Here is a 24,466-nt window from a genome sequence, read left to right on the forward strand (position 1 = left end):
ATGTGTAAGGTTCCTACACTTATGTTCTCCTCCCGTTTTCTTCCACCATACATAACATCATTCAGATGAGGACAATGTCCTTGAGTGCACTGTGCTGCAAGAGGATGTATTATTGCCACAAGGGCATTTTGAGCCAGTTTCCACCAGTATTACTGCACCCTGTGAATTCATTATGCTCCTGCTCACCTGTTTTTGGAGCATGTGACAGTGTTATCATCCTCCTTTCAGAGGCAGGAGCAGGCAGCTGGGCTGCTCAGCTTTAAGCTCTAATGGCTGCTTATTTAATACAGCTTTATTTTCACCCACCCACAGCAATCATCACCTTAAAAATCACCTCCATTATATCCATTCTGTTCTCCACTGCTGAACAAATCAATGCACCTCTGACAGTCAGAGGCTGTGTGAGTGTGCGGGAATCCTGAGGAATCAATGGCACCCAGGTGCATCAGAGAGGATTAGAGGTTTTCCCCGGGGAGGAACGCCTGGCCATAGAGGCCCCCTGTTCTCATGACTCAGCAGCTCCACTCTAATTTCCCATCTCAAGTACAGAACAGCCAGCTCTAAATCTTCCATGCCTGAGTGCCGAGTGGAGAGCCCAATACAAAGTTACATTGCAGTTTGCACTGACAGATGGAAAACCATAATAAAGTCCCTTTCTCCATGAGGAGTGGTGGGATCCCACAACGCAGGAGCGATTCCGAGTGCCGCTGCAGAGGCGCAGGCGGTGCCAGGAGCTGGATGCTCATGTGAGAATCCAACGGATGTTGCGTGGTGTCTCACCCTAGGTGGGATAGTTGCCATCTGTTCTGCAATGATGCTGTCTCAGACTGTTTGCAAATCTTCTCCAGTACCCCAGAAATGCTGGAGGTTGAAGAAGGCAGGGGGAGTGAAAGCCTTGAAGGGTTGGGATAGATCTCAGGAGGAGAGCAGGGTGGGAAAGCATCCTTCTCTTCCACCGCACGAGTGGAGGTCAAAGGATTTTAGACGTGGGCTTGGTACTTCTCACCAATAATATATTTACTCTTAGGGGTTAATATGGGGCATCTGAATCCACCGTCACTCAGCAGGCATCAGGATGAAAGAGACAGATCCTTATGACCATAAAATAGTGATAATCCAATGCCATAATGTTAATGAGCCTCAGGTTTCCAGGCTTGCCATATGCAACCCCCCGTTGGCTTTAGCAGACACTACCATATGTGTCAGATGTCCAGAATCAGGCTTTTTTTCCCATTTCCCATGTTGGAAGAGACGCCTTTCTGCAGAAAAAAAATCTGCAAGTTTGCCTGTAGGTCAAAATAAAAAGGTTTTTCATCAAAGGAACAAGTTTCCTTCCCATTTTGCTCACTGGTGCTTTCAGAAGCTCTTCTCATTTACGTCCATCGTGCCAAGTCAACTCCTGGTGTTCCTGTGCCAGAGACACCGAGCCTGCCTCGGACTGACTCTACGAGTTGGGAGCAGATGTTGGCTCCGTGACAGGTCTGTGTCAGCAACGGGCTTTGATAAGAACAGACTATTCCCAGCCGCTTTCTGAAGAGTTTGTCTCTTTTTCTCTGTTTTCCTCCTTTCTTGCTTTGAGCCCTTCATCAGCCTCAGAGCACGCATTCTGAAAAGATGTGCCCAGCTCTTTTCTTGGTGGTGTTTTATTTTCTGCACATTTTGAGGCCTTTTCTAAAACATTATCCTTCACATGGTTGGGAGTCCCCCAAATTCAGCTTTTCCTTTGCTGACTAATTTCCATGGAAGAAACTCTGCATTTCTTTCAGTCGAGCAAGATCATGGAGACATGCAGTCCCTGTTTAATGTAGCTCTGCCACCAGAAACCAAATAAAAACGCAGATTTAACACAGTTAGCTACATCCTTTCTGGGAGCTCTTGGTGTGCAGCCCAGGGCTGAGCTTTGCTATCACTAATCCGGGCAGGCTGTGGGAGATGGGCACAGCTGAGCCCAGGGAGTGTCAGTGGTGGAGAATCACGTCCAAACGGGAACGCATTCCCTGCCTGCAGCCCAGCAGTGCTGTCAGCCAAACCATGGGTTTCTGTCAATGTGTTACTGGCCTCCAAATAAAGACTTGAAGAGGAGGAAGCTTGTGATGTCTCTCTAGATTAAATGTGGGAACCGAAGTTCACCCCACCACGCTTCTTATCTTCGATCAGATTCAGTTTTTAGAATTAGTGTCAGAAGACTGAAGACTGTTGGGATAATTTTTTATTCCACCTCCACCTTCATGCATCTGCTTACCTGGTTAATTGTGGTTGGAAAATCCTGCAATCCCTTATTTTAAATATATATGACATTTCTGTTGCCTTGACAGGGCAGGAGCTCCTGGCTGAGCCCACGCTCCTAGAGGATTCTCCAGAAAGATCCATTTGCAGAGCCAGGTAGCCAATTTCCAGGCTCATTATTGAAGCAGTGTGTGATCGTGAGCAAGTCACTTGGCCTCTTATGCTGAAAATCTATAAAACCAGGGGGAAAGTAGAACCTCTTGGAGCTCCAGACAATTCACACCCTCTTGGTTTACAGTGAACACTGCTCGAGCCATGCTGGCCCAAGTAAATGACTCTCCTTTTTCACCAGGAGTCTGTAAGACCTGGTTGTTCATTCAACTACTTTCTCCTGGAGTCTCAAACTCCCTGCAGCAGTTTCTAGGTGAACAGCAGGCTTGGGGACTGTGTTGTAATGGGAGACCTCTGTTTCCCTTTTAACCAGGACTTCAACCCTGCAAAACAATCAGCTCTTCCCTTTCCATTGAGAGGCAGCAGTATCTAATCAGGTTTCACTCCTTTGTTGTATCTATTGATCCTCAGCACTGTAAGATGCAAATTGCCATGCCTGACAGGATTCAGGGTGTTTATCATCAATGGAGAGTAATTATCCTTGGCTGCACCAATATTGGATTGTTAAGCCCCAGGATAATGCACAAGGTAAAGACATTTAGAAGGCAGTCCACCTTGGGGATTTGTGTAAATGTGATGGATAGAGTGAGAGCAGGATAGCTGAATTACAGCCCCAGGGACTGACAGCTGCATGGGCTGTAGCCTTGATAATCCTTACAGAGAAGCTGGTGCTGCAGTTGGTATTGAGACACAAAGTGTGTCTAAAAGCTGTAAGTTTCCCTTTCTGTTTAATCCTTGTAATGTGCATGTGCTGAAGAAGAAAACTTATGCAAGATTTTGAATGGATTCTGTGCTCTGCGAGAATGGCCAAACAACTTCTGTTCATTTATTTATTTAACCATATTTCAAGCTTTTGAAGTGTGCGTATTTTAGAGGCAAAAGGGTGTTCAGGTGCTTATTTCTTTGTCAGTGGATTCCAGTTCAATACTAAAAGCTGAATTACAATTTAATAGTAGGAGATGCTCTTATTTTTTTGGAAAATATCTGGTTAACCATTGCAATATTCTGGAGCATAAAGTAGTTAATCTGTCTTAGCTGTGGGGAGAAAATGTAATGTCAACAGAGATGCCATGTTAGCTGACTAATCCTCGGCTGATAGCAGCAAACCTGAAAGTAGTCTCAGGGAAGAAAATCTCTTTTTCCAGAGTTATCCATATGAGCTGAGTCTTATACCTGTCACTTTTCTTTTTCTTTTTTTTTTTTTTTTTTTTAAACAGACCATTTCTGTAGCTGTGAAATAAGTAAGAACAGAGATATAAAGAGGAAAAGGAGTGTTGATGCCTGGAGACTGCTGAGATGAATGTTAAGGGTAGCTCCCAAAGACCTTCAGGCTTCAGATGCAACACTAAACTTGAAGCTGCGAGTTCTGTTAACATTTTTTAATGTTTTTAGTGGCAGTTCTTTCTTGTCAAGCAACTCCTTGTGTTTGACCAAGGCCGTGACTAAGATCAGCCAACTTGCTTGGCATGCAAAGCATGCTTTATTCTTGTTAAAGCTGCTAAGGATACTGTGGAGCAAATGCCAGAAACTTAAGCAAATAGTCCATGTTTTACCAGAACTGGGCCAGATTTTGCAGCTCTTTTCAGCTCTGTGCTGGCAGCCCATGCCCTGTGCTGCCACAGAGGCACTGGGGTTACTGCACTCCAGTGGGATTTTTCTGACATCCTTCACAAGTGCCCCTGGCTGCTTCATTTCACACGTTACCATCAAAGTGTGCAACAAGCTCCTTACATTGCTCCAGACCCTCAGACACGTGAGAGAGGGGGTTTGCTCTGCAGTTGGGAAGAGGAGAAAATGGAGAAAGATTAAGAAAATTGTCTCGCATACCTACACTGTTTGTCATGTTTTTAAAAAGGAACGAGTCTCACAGATGTTTTGATTGCCAAGTCAGAAATGCACTGCTCAGGGGAAGAGAGTGCAGGGAAGTCATGCTGGGGGACAGAATAGCCCCCCAAGCTGGGAGGGTGTTCTGTGAATGAAGAAAAATGGTGCAGTGAAGCTGATGCTCTTGGGCTTCTTCCCCCCACCCTTGGCTGCCCAGAGCTTTTGGGATGCCCTCCAGGGAATGCTGCTGGGGGAAGGCAGCCCCTGCAGCCCCCGGGCCCATCTGCCCTGTGCTGCTGAGCTGAGCTGAGCTGGCCTGGCCACGTCCCTGCAGGTGATGCTGCTGCCGGCTGTGAGCGCAGCAGCCCCGCAGCACTTGGGCAGATGCTGCAGGCGAGCAGCCTGGAGCCTCAGATCCATAATTGGCTCCCTGCAGGCATCCCTGCTCGCCCTGTGCTTCCCTGGGAGGCTGCAGCAGTGCTCCTGCCACGGGACAGCCGTGCCTGGACCCCCGAGCGTGCTGGGCACGCACAGCCTCCAGCAGAAACACTGAAATCCAGATTTCAATCTGTCCCTGCTGCTTTCCTGCCCGTGCTCCTCCCGTGCTGCATGGGAGCACTGGGGCTTCTCCAGGCTGTGGGATCTGTGCCCATTTCTGGAAATGTCAGTGTATGTAGGGCAGTATCTTGGGGGAATTTTTGTTGCGTGCTCCCTCTTCCCCACAATCCCTCCTTTTTTTCCCCAGAAGCATCTCAAAGCTGTGCAGTTCTGCAATTGAAATGTGCCACGGCTCATAGAGTTCCTTGGGATGCAGAGAGCAGTTTGTGGCCAGCTGACAGGGCTAACTGCTGTACTCATGGGGGAGCCCACAAGCAGAGCCATACTGTAGCTTATAAAGGTGAACTGGTGCTAAAATTCCAGACTCCCAGTCCTGGAGTTTGGGGAACTGGAGATCTTGACCCCCATTTTGCAGCAGGGCCTGAATCTTACTTAGACCAAGCCAGAAATCGTGTGAGCTGAGAGGTTTGGGCCTCAGAAGGGAGGGAGATGCTGGTGCACAAGCGGAGCTGAGACCTTTTCTGTCCCATGGCATCGTGCCACAGCTCAAAGCCTGCAGAACCCAGAGTCAGTAGAGATATTTTAGGTGAAGTATATGTGAGTGGAGGATCAATACCATATGGCATGCGTGTTAAAATAAAAACATGCGTACACTCGGGGCTGGATTTGCTGTATTCCGCACGAAAGTAGAGGTTTTTTATTGGGAAAATGGTTAGATTTGATGGCGGTATGTAATTAGTAGTTTGCCAGCAATAATTACAGGGCTGTGCTCCAGAATAAATTATGTAGCATTCCTGTGCATATAATATGGTATACCACAAAATAGGAGTTGGAAAATTGCAACATTGCTGGATCATCATATATCTGACATGTTGAAGGGGTTTTTTTTTGCTCTGATAGTTTATGAAAAATAGTAAGTATGGTGCACTGTGAACCAAAAGGCTTGCTTTGTTAAATTAACCACAATTGCAACCACAAATTATGGCTTCACAAACTATAGATTTAAGACTGGCTTTTCATAAATAGAGCTTCTTTGTGTTATAACAAAACATACATGAAAGAATGGAGCTGTACAGTGATGCCAGACTAGCACTTTCAAAATCATCAGCCCATTCAAGTCTTTGGAATACAATCATAATATTTGTTTAAAGTTTAATATGCAAAGAGGAAATTCATAGAAATCCCGTAAGCTTAGCACAGTTCTGGTGTAATTTCTGTGTGCCTTAATGAAATAATAGCAAGATATCAACCTTGAAAGATAGGTTTGTATTAATTTGAAAGCTTGTGTACATTTGAAATTTGCACCTACACAAGTGAATAATTTGTCACTAAGTGACTAAACAAAGTTTCTGCAAAATGAAACAGGACAGAGAAATCCTTCTGTGTTTTTTACACATAAACTGTCCATATATGCAAAGGACCCAAATCTTTCCAAGTGGACAGAGTTATGCCAGTTTCTACCAAAGGTAAATGTGCCTAAAAAAGAGTTTTCTCCAATACTGGATGATGGCTGTATATTTCTCCAAGTTTTAAAATATCCTACAGATTATTGGCATGCTCATCCCAATTTTGAAAGGCATACTTTTGGCAGCAGCCAACTGAGGAGGGCCATGTGTTAACATCCTGGTTTAGCAATATGTATCCCCACATGCTAAGCTCTCATACAAATGCAGTTTTTATTGCTGTTGACTTCAAACAAAGATGCTTTGACATCTAAAGTTGTATATGTTACAGATGCGATGCCTAACCATACTCATGCTGTATATTTTAGGATGAGCTGGCTGTGGTCCCAATTATCCAAGGGAGTATAAACACTCCTAGGATACAGGGCCCCATACGGAGAGTCGCTTCCCTGTGTTGTGCTGTGTTGTACTGCACTGCAACATCTTGCCGTGTCTGACGTTCCATACTCCAGCTCATTTGCACGTTGTTGCTTAACACAATGTATAAATAACATATAGGAGCAGGCAACGTCTCTTGTAGTCTGCTTGGAACGTGGAACAAGCATCGTCAAGGATAGCTTGAGTCGTTCCCAAATCCACAGGGTAGCAGGCTCTCCCTTACTTTCCATTCTGTGTTCTCTCATCCTCACACTGACAGTGAGAAGGAAGATAATAAACCAGTTTGGAAGCATTTCTAAGAAAAAAAAATAAAAAGTTATTTGTTGGCCAAAATTTTCGTGCTAGGCAGTTTAAGGCTTGCCATTTTAAATGGTGGTTGGTGGTTGGCTGTTCCTTTGCAGCAATAGGTTGGCTTTCTGGAAAGAAATCCTTAGAAGTTCAGTAGTTATTCCCCTTCCACCACTATCCTCAGCAGGAAACCAGAGTTCTGCTTTACTTCTGCACCTATCTTCACAAGTAACCTAACCCAGGGAGGGCTGGCTGGAGCTGTCTTCTGTCCTTGTGGAAGCTCCAGGTTTTCTCCTAGCTGCCATAACAGCTGTTGGGTCTCCAAGGGGTTAAGCCAGGACTCATCCACTGCCTGTTCTGTTTAGACTCTCCCAGCAGTAGAAATCCTGCCACTCCTTTCATTTGCATCCAGGAGGTAGCTGAGCGGCAATTTTGAGGGTGAAGCACCCCCAATCTCTCAGGAGCATCCCTTTGGGGATGGTTTGCCAGAGGGAGGTCTGTGAGGGCTGACACATCCATGGGCAGATGGGGAACCCCGGGGGCTGCACCACACTTGGCAAGAGTCCGAAAAAATACGAGTCTCACCCGTCTCCTTGTGGTTTTGTTCTTCAAAGGTAACTGGATTTGCACATAAGGTTTTCACTCCTGTGGCTGGCAGTGTGTGTACAGGAGTTCTTGTAATAGTAATTAGCTGTAAATATTTTGCATCTAATTCTGAAAGGTTACTTCAAAGAAACATTTCGTCTTATCGCTCGGAATCTTTTCTGATGTCGAAATACACATTCATGAGTGAAGCACTGCAATTACAAGGATGTTTAGAGAATCACAAAGGTATTTATTCTTGTCCTGGCTAGTTTATAGTAGCAAAAATTGCAAGTGGAAAGGCTAAGAAAATGTATTCTAAAAACAAACGTGTAATTGTTTTGTTGAGAGTTAGAGTCAACAGTGTTTATTCATGAGGCTTAGCTGCCCCAGGCGAGAGCAATCAGACTGGAGGTACCACCTCCTGTATCCTTGTTCTCTTTAATTGGAGCCATAGCCTTGGATGCCCCGAGGCAAAGGGCCGTCTCTAACTGTATTCTGTTCAGTTTATGAACATTTGAAAGTGCAGTGGAAAAAAACATTATTTTGTTTAGACAGTTTCAGACTTCCCCTCCCTTTTCTGTTCAGCAAGTGAAAATTGTATGTCAAAATTAAGCTCTTGAGCAGCTATAGATTTTGCATGTAATGTGATCCTCCAATGGCTAAATAGTTTTGCAGTGCTGTTCGGGCTGGGAGCGGAGCTGTGCATCACCAGCAGGCTCTGGGGTGGATGGAGAGCTGCAGTCCTGCTCTGGCACTGCTGCACAGCCCTGGCAGGAAGCTGGCACTCCTTGCCCCACTCACCAGCTTCTGAGGCAAATCAGAGTGTATTTTAACAGTTGCACTGCAAATTCCTGTGTAACTTCACTTCTGTTTCAGGCCCTGTGAGGGTACCTAGCACAGCCCCAGCCTGGGGGCAGGTTCAATAACAGATTCAATAAAACTCCTCTCTGGCTGCCTCCCAGCAGAAGCCCAGGTGGGGACACACGGTGCAGGAGGCGGCGGCATCTGTTATTGAATCTCGCCCAGAGTTTATCCAAGCTCTTCCTGAGTGTTTTTCTACTCTCTCTACTGTATAATCCTGATTTCCTCATGATATCTTTATGCAACACAATGGTTAAGTGCTTTCTCCGTCTGTTGTCAGCACTGCCAGTATCAAACTGCTTGAAGCTTTTAGCTCCAAAGTAAGAAGTGTGCTCTGTCTCAGGGTGAGAGTATTCCGTGCTCTCTTCAAGCATCAGTCTGGTCTGATGGATCCAGTCTCGAGGGAGAGCTCTCCACTTGAGACAGATATGCTGGTGGAGTGGATGGCTGTGATCCTGCAGCCTTGAGTCAGGCCTGAGTGAAAACAATAGCCCCAGCCTATCTCATCTCATTTCATCTCATCTCTGAGAACAATCTCGCTGGCCCCACACCCTGGCGTCCCAGCACCTTCAGGAGATTAGCACCAGCTCTGTGTGGAGTCCCTCGTGTGGTCTCATGCTGTGTGTATGGTGTTGGTGTCAGATAGGATCTTGAAAAGACAAGAAAACAAGAGTACACCCCATCTCATCTCGGCTTTCACATTGCCCCAGCCCAGTGCCTGGCCGTGGTGCTCTGAGAGGAGAGTTCAAGCAAGGAACACCCAATGTTGTCATTGTGGTTTGCACATTCGAGGGCTGAACCGAGAACACAGAATGAGCATCTGATATTGCACCCTGTGTGCACTTAGCCACCAATCCCCGCCTTTCTGGAAGAGTGTTAAGTGGTTTCCTCTGCCTCTGATGCTACTTTAGGTTTATTCTGTGCTGCTTCAAACCACCTTTGTTCCCCACTGTGTTCCACTGCAGTCAGGAGGAGGCAAGAAGGGAAAGGGATGGTGTGGCAGGTCACTGATGGGATGAGTCCTTGGGTCCAGGAACACTTGTGCTTCACTGGTGGTGATTCATGGCCAGTTCCTCTGTAGGTCCATGCAAACAGAGATTTGGAGCTCTTCAGAGTCCTTTCAGAGGAATGGCCTTTCATTTTCCAAAGTAATGTTACTGATGGTTTACCAGATATCCCAGATTTTCTAGGCTATCAGTCCAGTCTTCACTGCAGCAAATAACAAGGCTTTAAAAGGCACCTATTTATTTAGTTATTTCATACAACTGGCAAGGCTTAAGTCCTTTCCCTGAATGGTATCAATTCTAGTAAGAAGTATGTCATAGCCCTGGAGACTTTATCTAAATAATCACAGCTTTCTGGAGTGCAGTTTTCAGATTTGAGTTATTGGATTTAAACTTCTGGTCTTCTTAGCAAAACACCTTCCCCTCCATCCCGATTCACTGCCCCTGATCCAAGGTTGAACTGTCTAGAGGATGGCATAATATTTGCTGCATATTTGCCTTGACAAATGGCTAATTCCCACTCGGATCCGTGGGGGTTTGCTGTGCACCAGGGACAGCAGGCTCCTTGGCTTCCTTGACGAGAGTATTTGTTTAAATGCAGCAAGTCCTTTCTCCAATGTTGTCTTTGCAGAATGTGCAGGGGTGAGCCTTTTGATGTTTGTATTTACAGTGTTTTCACATCTGGATGTCATTTGTGACACAGGCTCTCCTCCTTTTTCTATCCCTGTGTCTTCCTGTAAAATTCATTTTGAACATACAAGCTCATGTGGCTTTAATGTGTGGTAGTCGGCCGATGCATTTAGCAGGCCTGTAGTAGGCCAATAAAGAGGTACCTTGGGTCATGCTGCGCGCTCTTGTAAATTTATCCCGAATTAACCCTGATTGGCATCCAGCTCCCCTGCTGTAAAGATACAGATGTGCATGCTCTCCAACATCTGCTGCTTCGTGAGGAGCTGTGCCATAAATCCACACCCCCCCGTGACCTGCAGTCTGGGCTGAGGGTTTGGGGATGCTTGTGCTCCGGTCCCCAATGGGGTGGGTCCCTGCAGGAGGCAGGTGGAGCGCTCCTGACGCAAGGGCAGCTCCATCCTCGCTTTTCACATGAAAATCCTGTTGGTGTTGCAAGAGGGTGTTCTTCTCCCTGAGCAACACCAAGGTACAGCCTCCGGTGTAGATCCTTCTTGTGGCTCCCTGTTTCATGCAACTGGTTTGAATATCCTTGTCCAACAGGTTTCTTTGGGGCTCGTATTAATTCAGCTTCATCTTTTAAAATGCAAACTTGGGCATGGCAGAGCAGGCTCTCTCTGCTGCCTTCACTTGCAGAGGAAAGCTGGGGAATGAGATCAGTCAGAGCAGCCAGAGCGTCGCTGCAGTCCTGCAGCCAGCCAGGATGCAAAGGGAAAAACATACCCATCAATTTCTAAATGTCAGCTGAGATCCCCTGGAAATTATTTATTGTGTCTGCTGTCGTATTTAATGATTTAACAATATACTAATAATCATAATATATTAACTTTGTGTAGTGATATACCAATCAATATAAAATAATGAACACATCTAATGGATTTAATAGTATACAGATGTTTACCGCCTTTCTCCCTGAAGATTTTCAGATAATTTCTGCAGGCCACCTGAAAACCAAGCTCGGGCAGTTCCTTTCCCCTACCCCAGAGGCAGTCACAGTGCTGGGGCTGTGTGGGGACACCCCAAAATCCTGCTGAGTGAGCGCCAGCAGGGCAGAGCGGGGTGCTGGGGTGCAGAACAGGCTGTTGGGGTGCAGGCTGAGTGAGTGAGCGGGGGCTGCTGCCCAGGGAGGGGGCTGTGACACCCCCATTCCGCACGGGGAGGGGGCTGTGACACCCCCATCCCGCACGGGGAGGGCAGGGCAGGGCTGGCCCGTCCCCATGAATCACGTTTACTGCGGCAGGCGCTAAGCAGGCATGTCAGGCAGCGGGGATTGCCGGCCCTGTGGCCATTGATTAACCATTTATTAAAGCACCTATGAATCACGGCAATAGTAATTATATTTTAAATATACCTACTAACAACTGTTTGCAGTGGGGAAGGTTAATCACGATTAAACATTTCTTTCGCTATTCTCCCTCTGGCCGGATCCAAATCCCCTAAGGGTCTAAATGCATCTCAGGGACACAGCAGGCTGCAACTCACGTGGAAAATAGAGGGAAAGGAGCCCAACCTCAGCCCATCGACCGACCGGGTGGGGAGCACGCACACGGCCGGGCGTTCAGAGAGCACCAACACCTTCGAGCAGAGGCACACACCCAGACACCGGCTGTGTGCGCACACGCGGGCCCTTACACACACACGGGCCGTGCCCACACTGGCTTTGTGCACGGACACGGCACACACAGACACAGACTGTGCACACACAGACACAGACTGTGCACACAAGACACTGTGCACACACAGACACAGCACACACGGACACAGACTGTGCACACAGACTGTGCACACACGACACAGACGTGCACACACGGACACAGCCTGTACACAGACACAGCACACACGGACACAGCCTGTGCACACACACACGGCACACACAGACATGGCACACACGGACACAGACCGTGCACACACAGACACACACAGACATGGACACAGACACAGCACACACACACACACACACGGACACACACACTGGCACACACACGGACACAGACCGTGCACACACGGACACAGACCGTGCACACACAGACACAAACTGTGCACACCCGCGGTGTGCACAGGGACAGTGCACACGCACAGACTGCATACACGGCTCACACACACCTGCCGCGCAGACACACCCCGCGCACCTGGATGTGGGCCGTGTCCGCCCAGCCCCTGCACACCTGTGCACGTGTGCGCGCCCGGACGGTCACAGGGCGCGGGGCGGGCGCTCCTGCACACGCACACGGGCACTGCCATTCACACGCTCGCACTAAACTCGGGCTCACTCCCGCACCCTCGCGTCCCCCCATCGCCCGCGCGCGCTCCCGCGGCGCGCCCCGCGCCCGCTGCCCCGACGGTGGGTCCGCGCGCCCCCGCGGCGGGGCGGGGCCGGGGCGCGCGCGCGGGAGCGGCGCGGGGCCGCGCGTCTCGCGGGCGGATTGGCCCCGCGGCGCGGGCGGGCGGAGCGGGGCGGGGCGCGGCGGCCGCGGCCGCGCGGAGCAGTCGCGCCGCGGAGCGCCCGGGGAGCGGCACCGCCGCCGCGGAGCGGAGCGGGCTCGGCGCGGTGCCTCCCCGTCCATGCTTGGGAATAATGGCTACCGAGGCGTGAACCACGAAAAGAAAGAAAGAAAGAAACCCGCCGCCGGGGAAGCCCTGGATGGGGCCGGGCTGGTGCTGCCTGCGAAGCTGAGCGTTCCCCCTGCTCCCTTCCTCGGATGCCGGCTGGAGCCGCCGCCTGGGTCGCTTTATATTTTTTTGCTGCTTTTTTGCCTTTTTTTGGTGCGTCTGTGGGCTTTTCGCCCTTCGTGTGTTTTTGGCCCCGCGGGTGATGGACCCGTAGCGCCGTCTGCGCGGCAGCTCCGGGCTGAGCGGGCGCGGGGGCGCAAACTTTGAGCCCCGGGTTCGGCCGGGGGAGAAAAAAAAAAAAAAAACAACAAAAAAAAACCCAAGGGGGAAAAAAATAAAAAGAAGAAAAAGCGAGGAGACTCTCTGCCTGCAGCCCCAGGAAGAGCGGAGGGAAGGAGCGAGCGGCGGAGCACCGCGCGGGAGGAGGAGGCGGGGGCCGGCGGGACCCCCGGGGCACCTCCGGGCCGGGAGCCGCGTTGTGCCGCTGCGGGGGGGCCCCGAGCGGCTCCGCTGCGCTCCTCGCCGCGCCCGCCCGGCCGCGCCCGGAGGATCATCCCGCGGGGGCCCGGCGGGCCGGCGGGGCTCGCCATGGTCTGCGCGCCGCGCGGTGAGTAGCGCCGGGAGGGTGGGCGCCTTCCGGGCCGGGGTCCCCCACACCCCCGCGGACTTCTCGTCCCCTCCGCGAGCCCCGATCCTCGGCGGGGGAAGTGTTTTCCAGCCGGGGAGCTGGCGGCTTTGCGGTCAGCCGAGGGGAGGAAATCGCCGTGCTTCCCGCCGGTGTGGCGGTGGATCCGTGTGTGCGGTCTCTGTGTGTTTCTCTTTCGCTTCTTGCCCTCTTGCGCCGTTTTCGGTGCAGCCGGAGAGGTTGGTTCGGTTTTCCCGGTGGCTCCCTCGGGGTGGTTCGCGCCGCGCTCTCCCGAGCGGGGGTCGGGATGCGGAGGGGCAGGAGCCGCTCCTTGCCCATTCCCGGAGGCGACCGGAGGAGCGCTCCGAGCACAATTATGGAGGGGTTTTACGGGGGAAACTGGGTGTGTTTAAATAAAACAGAAGACAAGAAAGAGGCGCAGCAGCGCGGAGCTGCTTGGATGCCATGCACTCCCGAACTGCCTTTATTTTTATTATTTATTTTTTATTTTTTCACCCCATTTCGCACATTCCTCCAGTGCGACCGCATCCCCCTTCCCACCCTCGCGGGGAGGGTGGGTAATAAATACTGAAGCTGTGCCTTGGGCGGGCTCGGAGCGGGGCAGCGCGGTGCCCCGGCGGGCACGGCTGCTCCCAGCCAGCCGCCACCCAGCCCTGGTGGCCCCGCAGCGCGGCTCCGAGCTTGCCCCGGCGTCCCTCGAGCGGAGCATCGCCGCTTGGCTCTGTCGGGTGTTTCTGGCTGGCGCTGTAGCCGGCTGCCGGATGAGGCCGGTGTTGGTCTGGGATTTCTGGCTGTTCAAAACGGTAACAAACTCAAAAATCCGTGCCCGGCGGTTTAACCCCTTCGCTGCGGTCACAGCCCCTCTGCTCACAAGGAATAGCAAATCTGAAAATGGTCGTCGTGGATTTTTTTTTTTTTTCCCCCGTGTGTTTTTTTGGTCGGAGAAATCACCGCCGCTCCCGGACCGGGCAGGTTGTGCGGGCCAGGCTGGATCGCGGGTGCGGGGCTGCCGGGCTCTGCTCCCCTCCCCGCCCCCTCTGCTTAGCCTGAATGAAAAATTTAATCCAATTAAGAAATTAAACCTTGTATGTTTAAAGTGACAAATTTGAAAAGGGGAGGGGGAGGTGAAATAAGATTTCCAGGTCACTGGTTAACTAAAGATGGTTTGGAAAAAGAGCTCGGGAATAAGGTGAGGGCAGAGGGAAGGAAAGGAGGACCTTTTAAAATGGCAAAGGCTTGTGTGTCTCTCTGGAATTTAAACTGGTTTTTAGGCTTGTAAAATCTTCTTGAAGTTACGCATTTATCTCAGGAGGCTGCTTGCCAGCTAATCTTCTCGAGGCATGTCCTGATTTTTTGTAACATTACAGTATCTGAGGTCCTTTTAACCTAATTTTGTAACAAAGATAATTTCTTGTTATGTAAGTTACTGTTCTGAATGATTGCTTTGGGTCTTGGAGAGCGTCCTTAACTGGTCTCCCCTGTGCCGCAGAAACTGGAATTATTTACTTCGTTATCAATTCTTGAAAGAAAGCCTTGCTCAACTGGAAAAGGCTGCCAAGGTATTACAGGAAAACAGAGTCTTCCCATTTTTCTTTCTAGAGAGTTAAATCTCTGGTCATCCCTGATCAGAATTTACTTCAGAGGTTTATGTTTATGTATAAATCCGATTTTCCCCACATACAGACTTACAAGAGTGAGCTGCTTGAATTATACACACGGCATTAACTTCCCACAAGTGGCAGGCTCCTAATGCTCTCTTCAAGAATTTTCTTCTCTGCTGACAGCAGCTCCCTAAAACTGCCCTGTGCTAAAGCCAAAAGGCACCAGCTTGAGATGCCTGATTTTCTTTTCCAGTGGAGATTAATGCTGTAAGACAAGGCCAGCAGTGTTTTATTTAGCTGGATACCAAGTTTTCAGTAGTATACAGTGGGGTTTTTTTTTAATTTTATTTTGTTTGGAAGGTGGGCTATTCTGAGTGAAACCTTAAGCCTTGTTTATCTGAGAGGGGCAGTCTGTTCTCATAAGCAAACGAAGGAGTGAAATATATCCCAGTGTTATTCTATCGGGACATGCAGTCATCTGCTGGACCTTGTGGCCTGGGCTGGCTAAATCAAATAGCAGTGTCACACATAGCTCTGGTATTTTGAAGTTAAAAAAGGGTTTGGAGTATGTCTCGAGTTCCAGTGACAAACCACTGATATTTAGCAGTAGTTGATACTTATTTTCCTCTAATGTTCAAGAATGTACAATCTTGAAGTGTTGACTTTGAGCAAGGGCATAAATGTTAGTGTTTGCTGTTGTTGCTTTTTGAAGTAAAACCTGGTAGGATGTTTAGTGGTGATATGCCACAGAAGTGGCAGTGAAAAGGACTGCATTCTTCAGCTGACCAGTCTGTGCTGTGTGGTACTTTTGGAAAGCACAGATGTGTATGTCATTTTTCTGCCTTAATATATTTTCTTTCTTTCTTTTTTCCTCCCCCCATTTTTATTCCTTGACTTCCAGTATCCTTGTGTTGAATGACCCACAATAGCTAGGGCTTGTGGTGTCTGGATATATTGGAATAGTAAGTCTTTTTAAATCCATTACAGAGTCATTCAAATAAAATTATATGTGTCATCAGAGTAGGAAGTGTAAGATGGTTAGTTTTAATGACTTTATGAGTTTGCAAGATCTGAGGTCAGGCAGGTATAAGATTGTGTTGCTCCTTGTTTAATAGCATGTTTGAGCAAAGATTGTCATCATGCATCAAAATGGAAATTTTGGGGTCTCCTGAAAGTCTTTTTTTATCCTTCTGAATAAAGATGGAAATTCTAAACTAGGTAAAGAAACATATGGTTTTACCAGAAATTATTTCCTAGACTGATCAATTACTAGTAGATGTAATGAGAAATATACTCCTTAGGGGGAGGAAGGAGGGATTGCCATTACATAATATCCCTTGGGAGAATTTCTGTATCGCATAATGAGGTTGATGATGGAGCATTTGGGGAAAATGCCTATGGATAGGAATTTGTTCTTCAGATTTCCATCAGGAAAACATATTACTGGGAAACAGGCTTGTTAGAAGTAGTACTGATGTGTTAGTAGGTGGGTGCTTTGCCTCCATACACATTTCTTTTGTTCTCATAACTACTGTGTAAGAGATTAGGTAACTGTAAGATTGAAACATCCGCAGAATGAGAGATGCCAGTGAATAATTTCCTCATTTACTTAACACCAAGGGAAAACCATTAAGGGCTTATGTTCTGTTCTAGGCTTTGTTAAATTATTTCTGTTTATCTATTGAAATAGGTCCTGAGGAGAAGTAAATCGCTAGCCTTAATGGGGTAAACTCAAATTACCTTACCCTCGTGCTGGTGAAAATGAAATATATAGAAACATACGTAGGTGATGTGTGGATTCAGTAAAACTTGAAAGCTGGACACATATTTTCAGAGTCCTTGTGATATCCTAAGGATCACTTAGGAGTTGTCTTTCAGATGGAGAAGCAAGCGCTTGTTAAAAGTTACTTGAATAGAGTCTTACTCTTTCAGTAGCAGTTGCCTTAAGGAGGTAAATAATCCATTTCCACAGCTGCCTTCAGCACTGTCGATGCTCCGAGTCCAGGAGCCACAGCCTGGCCCAGAGGTGTTAAAACCAACAGAGGAAAAGGTGAACAACCTTCACACCTCTGTCACTGCTGGGGAATTTGCCTAATTTGAGCCGCTCATTAAAACCTCGAGTGCTGGTGATTTTAGCAGCGTTTCAGATGGCTCGGCCGGCTTCTGTCCCTGGAGCTGCTAATGCCTTCCTCTGCCAGTGGGGTTGTGGGGGAGCAGTGACCCCTGACGGTGCCTGGGGTCGGGCCCAGGTGGGAATTTGGGGTTCGGGTCCGGGCGGGGTTCGGGGTTCGGGTTCGGGGATGGAGCGCTCGGGCCGGGCGCGCTCGGAGCGCGGCGTGCGCCACCGTGTGGCTGCGGGCGCGCACTGCGCCCGGGTGCGCCCCCAGCACCGCCCCGGCCGCGGGGGCTGCGCCAGCTCGGGGCACTGTCACTCGTGTCACTTACCTGTCCTGAGATCCTACCCCAGCTCGGGGCACTGTCGCTCGTGTCACTTACCTGTCCTGAGATCCTACCCCAGCTCGGGGCACTGTCACTCGTGTCACTTACCTGTCCTGAGATCCTGCCCCAGCTCGGGGCACTGTCACTCGTGTCACTTACCTGTCCTGAGATCCTGCCCCAGCTCGGGGCACTGTCACTCGTGTCACTTACCTGTCCTGAGATCCTGCCCCAGCTCAGGGTACTGTCACTCGTGTCACTTACCTGTCCTGAGATCCTGCCCCAGCTCAGGGTACTGTCACTCGTGTCACTTACCTGTCCTGAGATCCTGCCCCAGCTCAGGGCACTGTCACTCGTGTCGCTTACCTGTCCTGAGCCCCGAGATCCTGCCCCAGCTCAGGGCACTGTCACTCGTGTCACTTACCTGTCCTAAGCCCCGAGATCCTGCCCCAGCTCGGGGCACTGTCACTCGTGTCACTTACCTGTCCTAAGCCCCGAGATCCTGCCCCAGCTCGGGGCACTGTCACTTACCTGCCCTGAGCCCCGAGATCCTGCCCCAGCTCGGGGCACTGTCACTCGTGTCACTAAAAATTTCTAAAAATTAGGAACGTGGTGCTAGATTTAAGCACTGAGAGTTTGCAGAAAGGAATTAGTGATGTTTCTGCACTGTGTTGCCATGAAGGAAATGGAAGATAAGTGTGATGCTGGTGTCAGGACTTGATTGCAAGTGGTGATTTTCCTTGCTGCCCTGTGCTGCAGCCTGCCATGCAGGGCTTCACAGACAGGCACCCCTGCATTAACTATTTTAGAGGCACAGGTAGTGACACCATCTCCCAAGGTAGCTAATATAATTTTGAGCACAACCCGTGATTGATTGTTCTTGGAAACTTCAACTAGAATGATGTGGTTGACATGGACATAGAAAAATAGTTTCTTGAACACACCCATTTGTACCTTCTATGGCTGCATGGAAAGGGTTAAAGATAAATGTGTGTTTTTTAATACTATAAAAAATAAACCTTCTTTTCTGGTGGGTGGTAAGAGGAGAGCTGGAGTTTACACAAAGCCAGAATTTCAAGGTGTCTGTTTGTGTTGTTACCAAAGATAATTTCTAGCTTGCTTACAAAATGGGGTTTTTTTAAGTGCTTTTATTTTTGCAAGTACTCAGTCTAGCTTATGTTCTTGTGGAAAAAGTGTTACAGTTAAATTGTTGTGGAAGGTCACTGCAGGATTTTTAATATTGAGTTGAACCAGTCTGGGTACATTGTTTTCCATAATGTTTCTGTGGGGGGTAAAAAACATCTGTACATGGATGCTGTTCCTGCAGTAACTGCTATTCCAGAGGAGAATCAGGGACAATAATGGATATAAATCTTAGTGGGTTTTTTTTTCCTGGAGGAATCAACAATAAAAAGTGTTTAGGCTATTAAGATACCTGCAAGAATATCCTCACTCCAGAGCTGTCGGTTATAAAGTTACAGTGTATTCTGCCTTCAAAATGGTTGGAAATCCGTCATAAATATCTCTTTCCCACATCCCCTCTATCTCCCTGGATGATTGGCTTTCTAGCAAAGCCTTCCGTAGAGGGTGTACTGTAATCCTTTTACGTTACTCCTTCAGTGCAGATTACGCAGCAAGAAATAATTAGGAGATTAATTTTCACCTGTCACTGCCAATAATAGATAACCTTGATACAGTGACAGGGCGAGGAATTTGGGGGGGAGCGGAAAAGCGTTTAACCCTGTAGTGATTGCTGCAGGGACCAGGCAGAAAATGGTTGCCAGAGCCTGACCTCCCTGCTCGCTGTCACGGAAAGGCAGAGACGTGTGAGGCTTTCAGCTCCCCCGTCTCCCGCGGACGCTTCGCCTTTATCCGCGGACGTGCGCCGCGGAATTCGCTCTGTGCCGCAATGGTGCCACACGCGCCTCGTGCTAATCAACCCCGAGCAGCCGTCGGAGACCTTTGTAGCTTAGTCTTTTAATTCAAACGCAGTTCTGTTGCTTTTCATGATTTCAATTCCCAATCTGACTGGTATTCCTAGGCTGCGAGGGAAAGGAGCAAACTAATGAAGATGGCTTCATTAGGCAGAGCGTGGTTTAGCCCTTGCTTCTCTCCAACAAATGCAGCTGAAAAAACATCCCAGAAGTAACTGGGCTTTTGGTCTTCAGAGAAAGCAGAGCTGAGGTGTTTCTGCTCCCTTTCAAAATTAATTACTAGCTCTCATCAGGTGAGCTTAAAAATGCAGCCTGTGCTCTGAGGCACTGAAGGTAAATGGGAAGGGGATAAAAAAGCCACTCTCCCCTCCACACACACACATACTGGCTTCTTTTTTATTTTTTCTCTCTTTTGTGCTTAAGTTTACAATCTGTTGAAAATGTAATGGGAAACCAGCCTACAGAAAATGCCATTATTCATATCATCGTGAGCTCATTTATTTTATCTGCAATAGTAATGATAAGACAGACTGCTTGGCAATGCTGATAAGCTGAGAAATATCTTAGAGCTATTTGTAAAAGTTAAAGCAGATCTTGGTACTGAGAGATAGGGAAACTGATGAGCCTTTGGGCAATCTGCAGAGCTGAAAGCTAATAAAGATTTTAATAGGAAGGCCTCATTAGGATTAGGGAGATCTATTATCTGCGATTTACACAACACAAACAGTGGGGCAACTTCAATTTTTGCTGCTTTGTTCATTAAATACTATTGCTGAATGTGAAGCCTTTTAACTTGGATCTGGATCTCTTCCTCTTCAAGGAGCCATCACCAGTTGATGGCTGGGCAGAGATGAAAGGGGCAGCTGGTGTGGGAATGTGTCTGTCACCCGGGAGCAATGCCAGCAAGCCCTCATAGTCAGGGACCAGTCACTTGTTGGAGGTGTAGAAATGCAGTTGTTTGCAGGTGCCTGGGTGGCAGGGCTCTCCTTAGAGCTTTTTCTGTTGTGAACAATATTTATAAACTTCTGGCCCTGAACAGCATCTTTAGAAAGAAATAAACACATTGCTGTTGTGCTGGTTCTCTGGGTGGTGACACTGAAATAGTGCTGTGGGATAGCCTGGCCACCCAGCTCAGCCGAGTGCCGTGGCTCCTTCATTAATCGTGGTCTCCTCATGCATCTGTTGCAGCAGAGGAGCTGTCTCCAGTGCCACTGGGGCATGTGCCATGGGTGACCTGATCCAATGGTTTGGTAGTTACAGACAGGACTGATTTTAGCACCATGTGCATTCTGTGATATGATGTAGAAAACCTCACTTTTTGAGGTTGTGCAAACACCTCATAGGCTCAATTGCTTTAGTCCTCATACGTAACACGGTGTGTAAGGTGCATGTAACCTGCTGCAAGAACATTAGTTTACAGAAATGGTTTTTTTCAAGGACCATCCAGGCATTTTTTGTGGTTGAACTGAATTGTAAAGCAGCAGCAGAAGCTGTGCTGGAAAATTCTTTGGTTTGCATTTGAGGTCCAAACCACGTTGTAACCTGATTCTGCTAACCTGCAGGTGAAGCCATTTTTACACACTGGTGATGAGATCTAACTGTACCTCTAATGCAGATGAAGGGCTTTGTTAGTTGGTGTCCATGCTGGATGTGACAGGCCACATGTGTGACCACACTTGTGTTTGGGAGCTGTCTGTTTTCTTCCCTGTGTCTACAAGAGTCTCAGCTTCTCCCCATTTTCATGGCACAGACCAGCTCCTTTGCTGCTGAATCACACAACCCCAGTGGTAACTACAGTAACATTGCTTCCATGGAAAAGTAGTATTTGGAAAGCAGGTTCTTGTATCTTCATTTGCCTTTAATGTGATGAAACACTGAAAACCCAAAAGGGACCACAGCACCACAAGCTCCAGAGAAGCCCATTCCAGTTCTGCTGGTTCAAACCAGTGCTTTCATAGGACCTGCAGAGATCAGTGCAATGTGAGGTTTAACTCCAAGTATTCCATCCTCCATGTGCTTAAGGAGCCCAGAGCAGCTGGAGCTGTAATCCCCTTTGCCATCAGCAGTGTGGAGACAGATGGGCAGGGCTGGGAGCACCTCCTGCCCAGGACTAGAAGAAGTTTCTCCCAGAGGGTTGGTGTCAGTCTGTTGTGCCTTGTTTGTAACCACTCACAGGTTCTGTCAGCGAACCAGCGAAAGAAGCAGCGCTGTTTGCACCTAACGTGTTGCTCCAGCAGGGCTGCCATTTGAGACGTTTCTAATATTTATGTTTGATATGAATGAAACTTTTTGTTTTGTCTGTAGACCGCAACGGAACTGGAGCTGACTCGTATCAGGAGTGCCTTGATAACAAGCAAGGTATGAGATCAAGTCTCTCCAACATGGGCACTTGGGACTGATTTGGCTTGATTTCTTGCAGCTGAATTGGTTGCTGTCTCTGTCTTTCTCACTCTGTCTCCTTTTTTTTTTCCCCCCGCCTTTTTTTTCCCCCACTGTCTCCAAGCCAATTCACTGTTAACAGTTCCATGTCAGCTAACCTGTTAGCTCAGGCTCTCATTGCACATTTGTGATAAGTCTTCTTGTTTCTAGCACCCCAAACCCTCAGCTGTTAATGGAGGAAGTGGGAAGATTGTAAAACAGAAGTAGCATGTGCATTTGCTTGCAGCTGTCTTCTTCCTCGAGGTTTAGTTGCACAGCCAAGCAGAAAAATATTAAAGTTGAGCGAAGGGAAGGCACGTGTTAGGCTGGGTTACCTTAACACCAGACATCCTGTTGAAATTTGTGTGCTGACATGCTGCCTCAGACTTGTCCAGCCTGCTGTCTTCTGCCATGCTACAGTTGGTAAGAGCTGGAAACATCTCTTGTGACTTACAAGAGAGTGATGACAGTGAAGGAGGAATCTGTTATCCTTTTGCTCTGAACCTGAAAACAAGAGTCACATCAGTAAAAATGAAAATTCTAAAAACTACCTCAGAAACAGGACTTCAATGGCAAGATCATGGATGCTGTATTTAGGAAAAGGGTCGGTGTGCTGTGTTCTCTTCAGGTGCCCTCTCTGAGAGCTGCAGTCAGAAGTGGCCTCCATCACTGTAGCCATGTAGTAAGTGTTGAACCCTCTGGTAATCAGGGAGCACAAGCACCCTTCAGTCCAGAATATCATTCGTTGTAAGCCGCAGCAGAGAGATAAGAGGAAATGCTTATCCTAACCAGGTTATAGGCATCAATTACAGGTCAACTTTTACCCTGCTGTTGACCCAGATCTGTGACAGTAGCTAGAATGATCATTTCCTGAAATTCTGATCCTTCTTGCGTAATTTTCTAAAGTAGGACCAAGAAACATAAAAAACCTGTCCTGATTTTGGTGCTTGGTTGGGTTTAATTTTCCGCAGGTGTCTCTGCTTTCAGTATCCATCAATCAGTGTTACATGTGCTTTAAGTCAAAGCTGCCATGAAGTGCATCTCCCCTTGCTTGTTGTTTGGTTTGGGATGGGGTTATTTGGGGGGGTTGGGGTTTTCTGCTTGTTTTATTTCCCTTCTCTAAAAACGAAAAGAAAAAAAAGAGGTATGTTGTCTCTTTGGTGACCTTCATGGTCATCTTTTTTTTCACTATTTTTCTCTACTGACTGTAGTAAATACCTAATCATTGCTAAGCTTTCATTTCAGAAGTTACAACTGGAAGACTAATGTGGAAGAACTGTAATCAATAATGGCAATTCTTATTAGATTAAGTTTAAAAGTCTTGTAGACCAGTGTAATTCAGAAGGCTCCTTTGATAGATAATTTGTTCTTAGGAAGATCAGTTTTCCCAAGTAACATTTTTCTTGTTGGCTGGGGGAGGCTGATCCACTTGTCATTTTGTAGAAAGCAATCAAGTTTCATATTTAAAGAAAAATGAGTATTCTCATTTTTGGAAACTAATTGCAGTCCCTTTGATGTGCCAGTTACCCTGATTTATCTGACAGGTGGTATTAAACGGCGTTATATCCATTACTTTCATTTGTCTGTTAATACTCCAGATTTTTCTTCTAGTGTGATGGGTTTCTGTGGCTTCACTGTTAACACATGAACAAACTGTATCATTGTAAGTACTTTCAATCCAGTATGGATTGGATCTGGTTCGGGTAATTTAGCACGTCCATGCTGCATCATCCTGTTTAAAGCAGTAAACTTGAAGAATGCAGAGGTTTAAAGGAAAAAGTATACACAGTAACTTGTAGTCAGTCTCCTACTGACTCCGTTACATTTTGTGAGCGTGCCTTAGAGTTGAATCCTCCTTTTGCAACAATTTACAGAATATAAAATACAAAGCTGACAACGGACCCATAATTTTGGTTGTTTCTGTTCATTCAAAACAAAACACCACCAAAGGCTGAAAGTAGCAGTGGCTTTTTAAAAGTATTAAATCTTCAAGCTATGTGAAATGCTATTGCCATGGATTCCTTTTATAACAGCATGCTTGTCTCCTGGAAATTATGCTATAATGAGGTTTGGTTTATATATTTTACCCCTCTCCTCATTAAAGTGCTATCTCTCGGAAGAAGCGCTTTGTGTTTTGAAATACTGCGCGGTTAAAACGAAGGCAGGTTTATAACGATTTAATGTACTTGGGAGCCAAGGTTTTGCAGCTTTATGGCAAAGATGTTTTAACAAAGGGCTTTATGGTAAGGGTGTGCTGTATTTTAGTCAGACACTTGCTCAGGGGAAAATTTTCAGTGTGAGCACATCAGAGCAGCGAGGAGGAATTTAGAGGGAAACAGACCTCCGAGATCCAGTCACCAGCTCGGCTGATATTAAGGCTTAATTCTTGCAGCTTCAACCCTGATTTTTCTTTCTTTCACCTTGTCCCTCAAGAAAGACAGAGCCTTGTGCCACACCATGTAACATTGCAAGCAGGCCATTTATGCTTCCCATTTTTGTGCTCCAAGGCAGGGTGCAGGAGAGCGTGCTGGGAACAGCCACAGGTGGGATTATTGCAGCTCTCAGAATGGAGCTGCTTTTTCAGCCTTATAACTCCAATATTCGTTATTAAAACTGCACCCTAAAAGCAAGGCATTTTCTGAGCCTCTGTGGTTTGGAAGTAGAGAGGGCAGCAATTCAGAGCAGTTGCCCATCCACTGCAGCAGAAGACGTGTCCTGGATCTGCCTGTTTCTCTGGGATACACTTAATATCCCATGGTTTCCTGAGAGCCAGGGG

The 24,466-nt window shown here is 47.7% G+C and overlaps 1 protein-coding gene across 1 annotated transcript in view; it reads left to right on the forward strand.

The window, feature by feature from the left end:
- Positions 1 to 24,466, forward strand: part of FBRSL1 (fibrosin like 1) — a 498,161-nt gene that overhangs the window by 380,807 nt on the left and 92,888 nt on the right. Inside the window, exon 6 of the mRNA XM_033075794.1 lies at positions 21,577 to 21,630. Within this exon, the coding sequence (XP_032931685.1) occupies positions 21,577 to 21,630 (54 nt within the window). The remainder of the gene's footprint in view (positions 1 to 21,576; positions 21,631 to 24,466) is intronic.

The sequence above is a fragment of the Catharus ustulatus genome, chromosome 18, assembly GCF_009819885.2.
Source record: "Catharus ustulatus isolate bCatUst1 chromosome 18, bCatUst1.pri.v2, whole genome shotgun sequence".
NCBI lineage: Eukaryota > Metazoa > Chordata > Aves > Passeriformes > Turdidae > Catharus > Catharus ustulatus.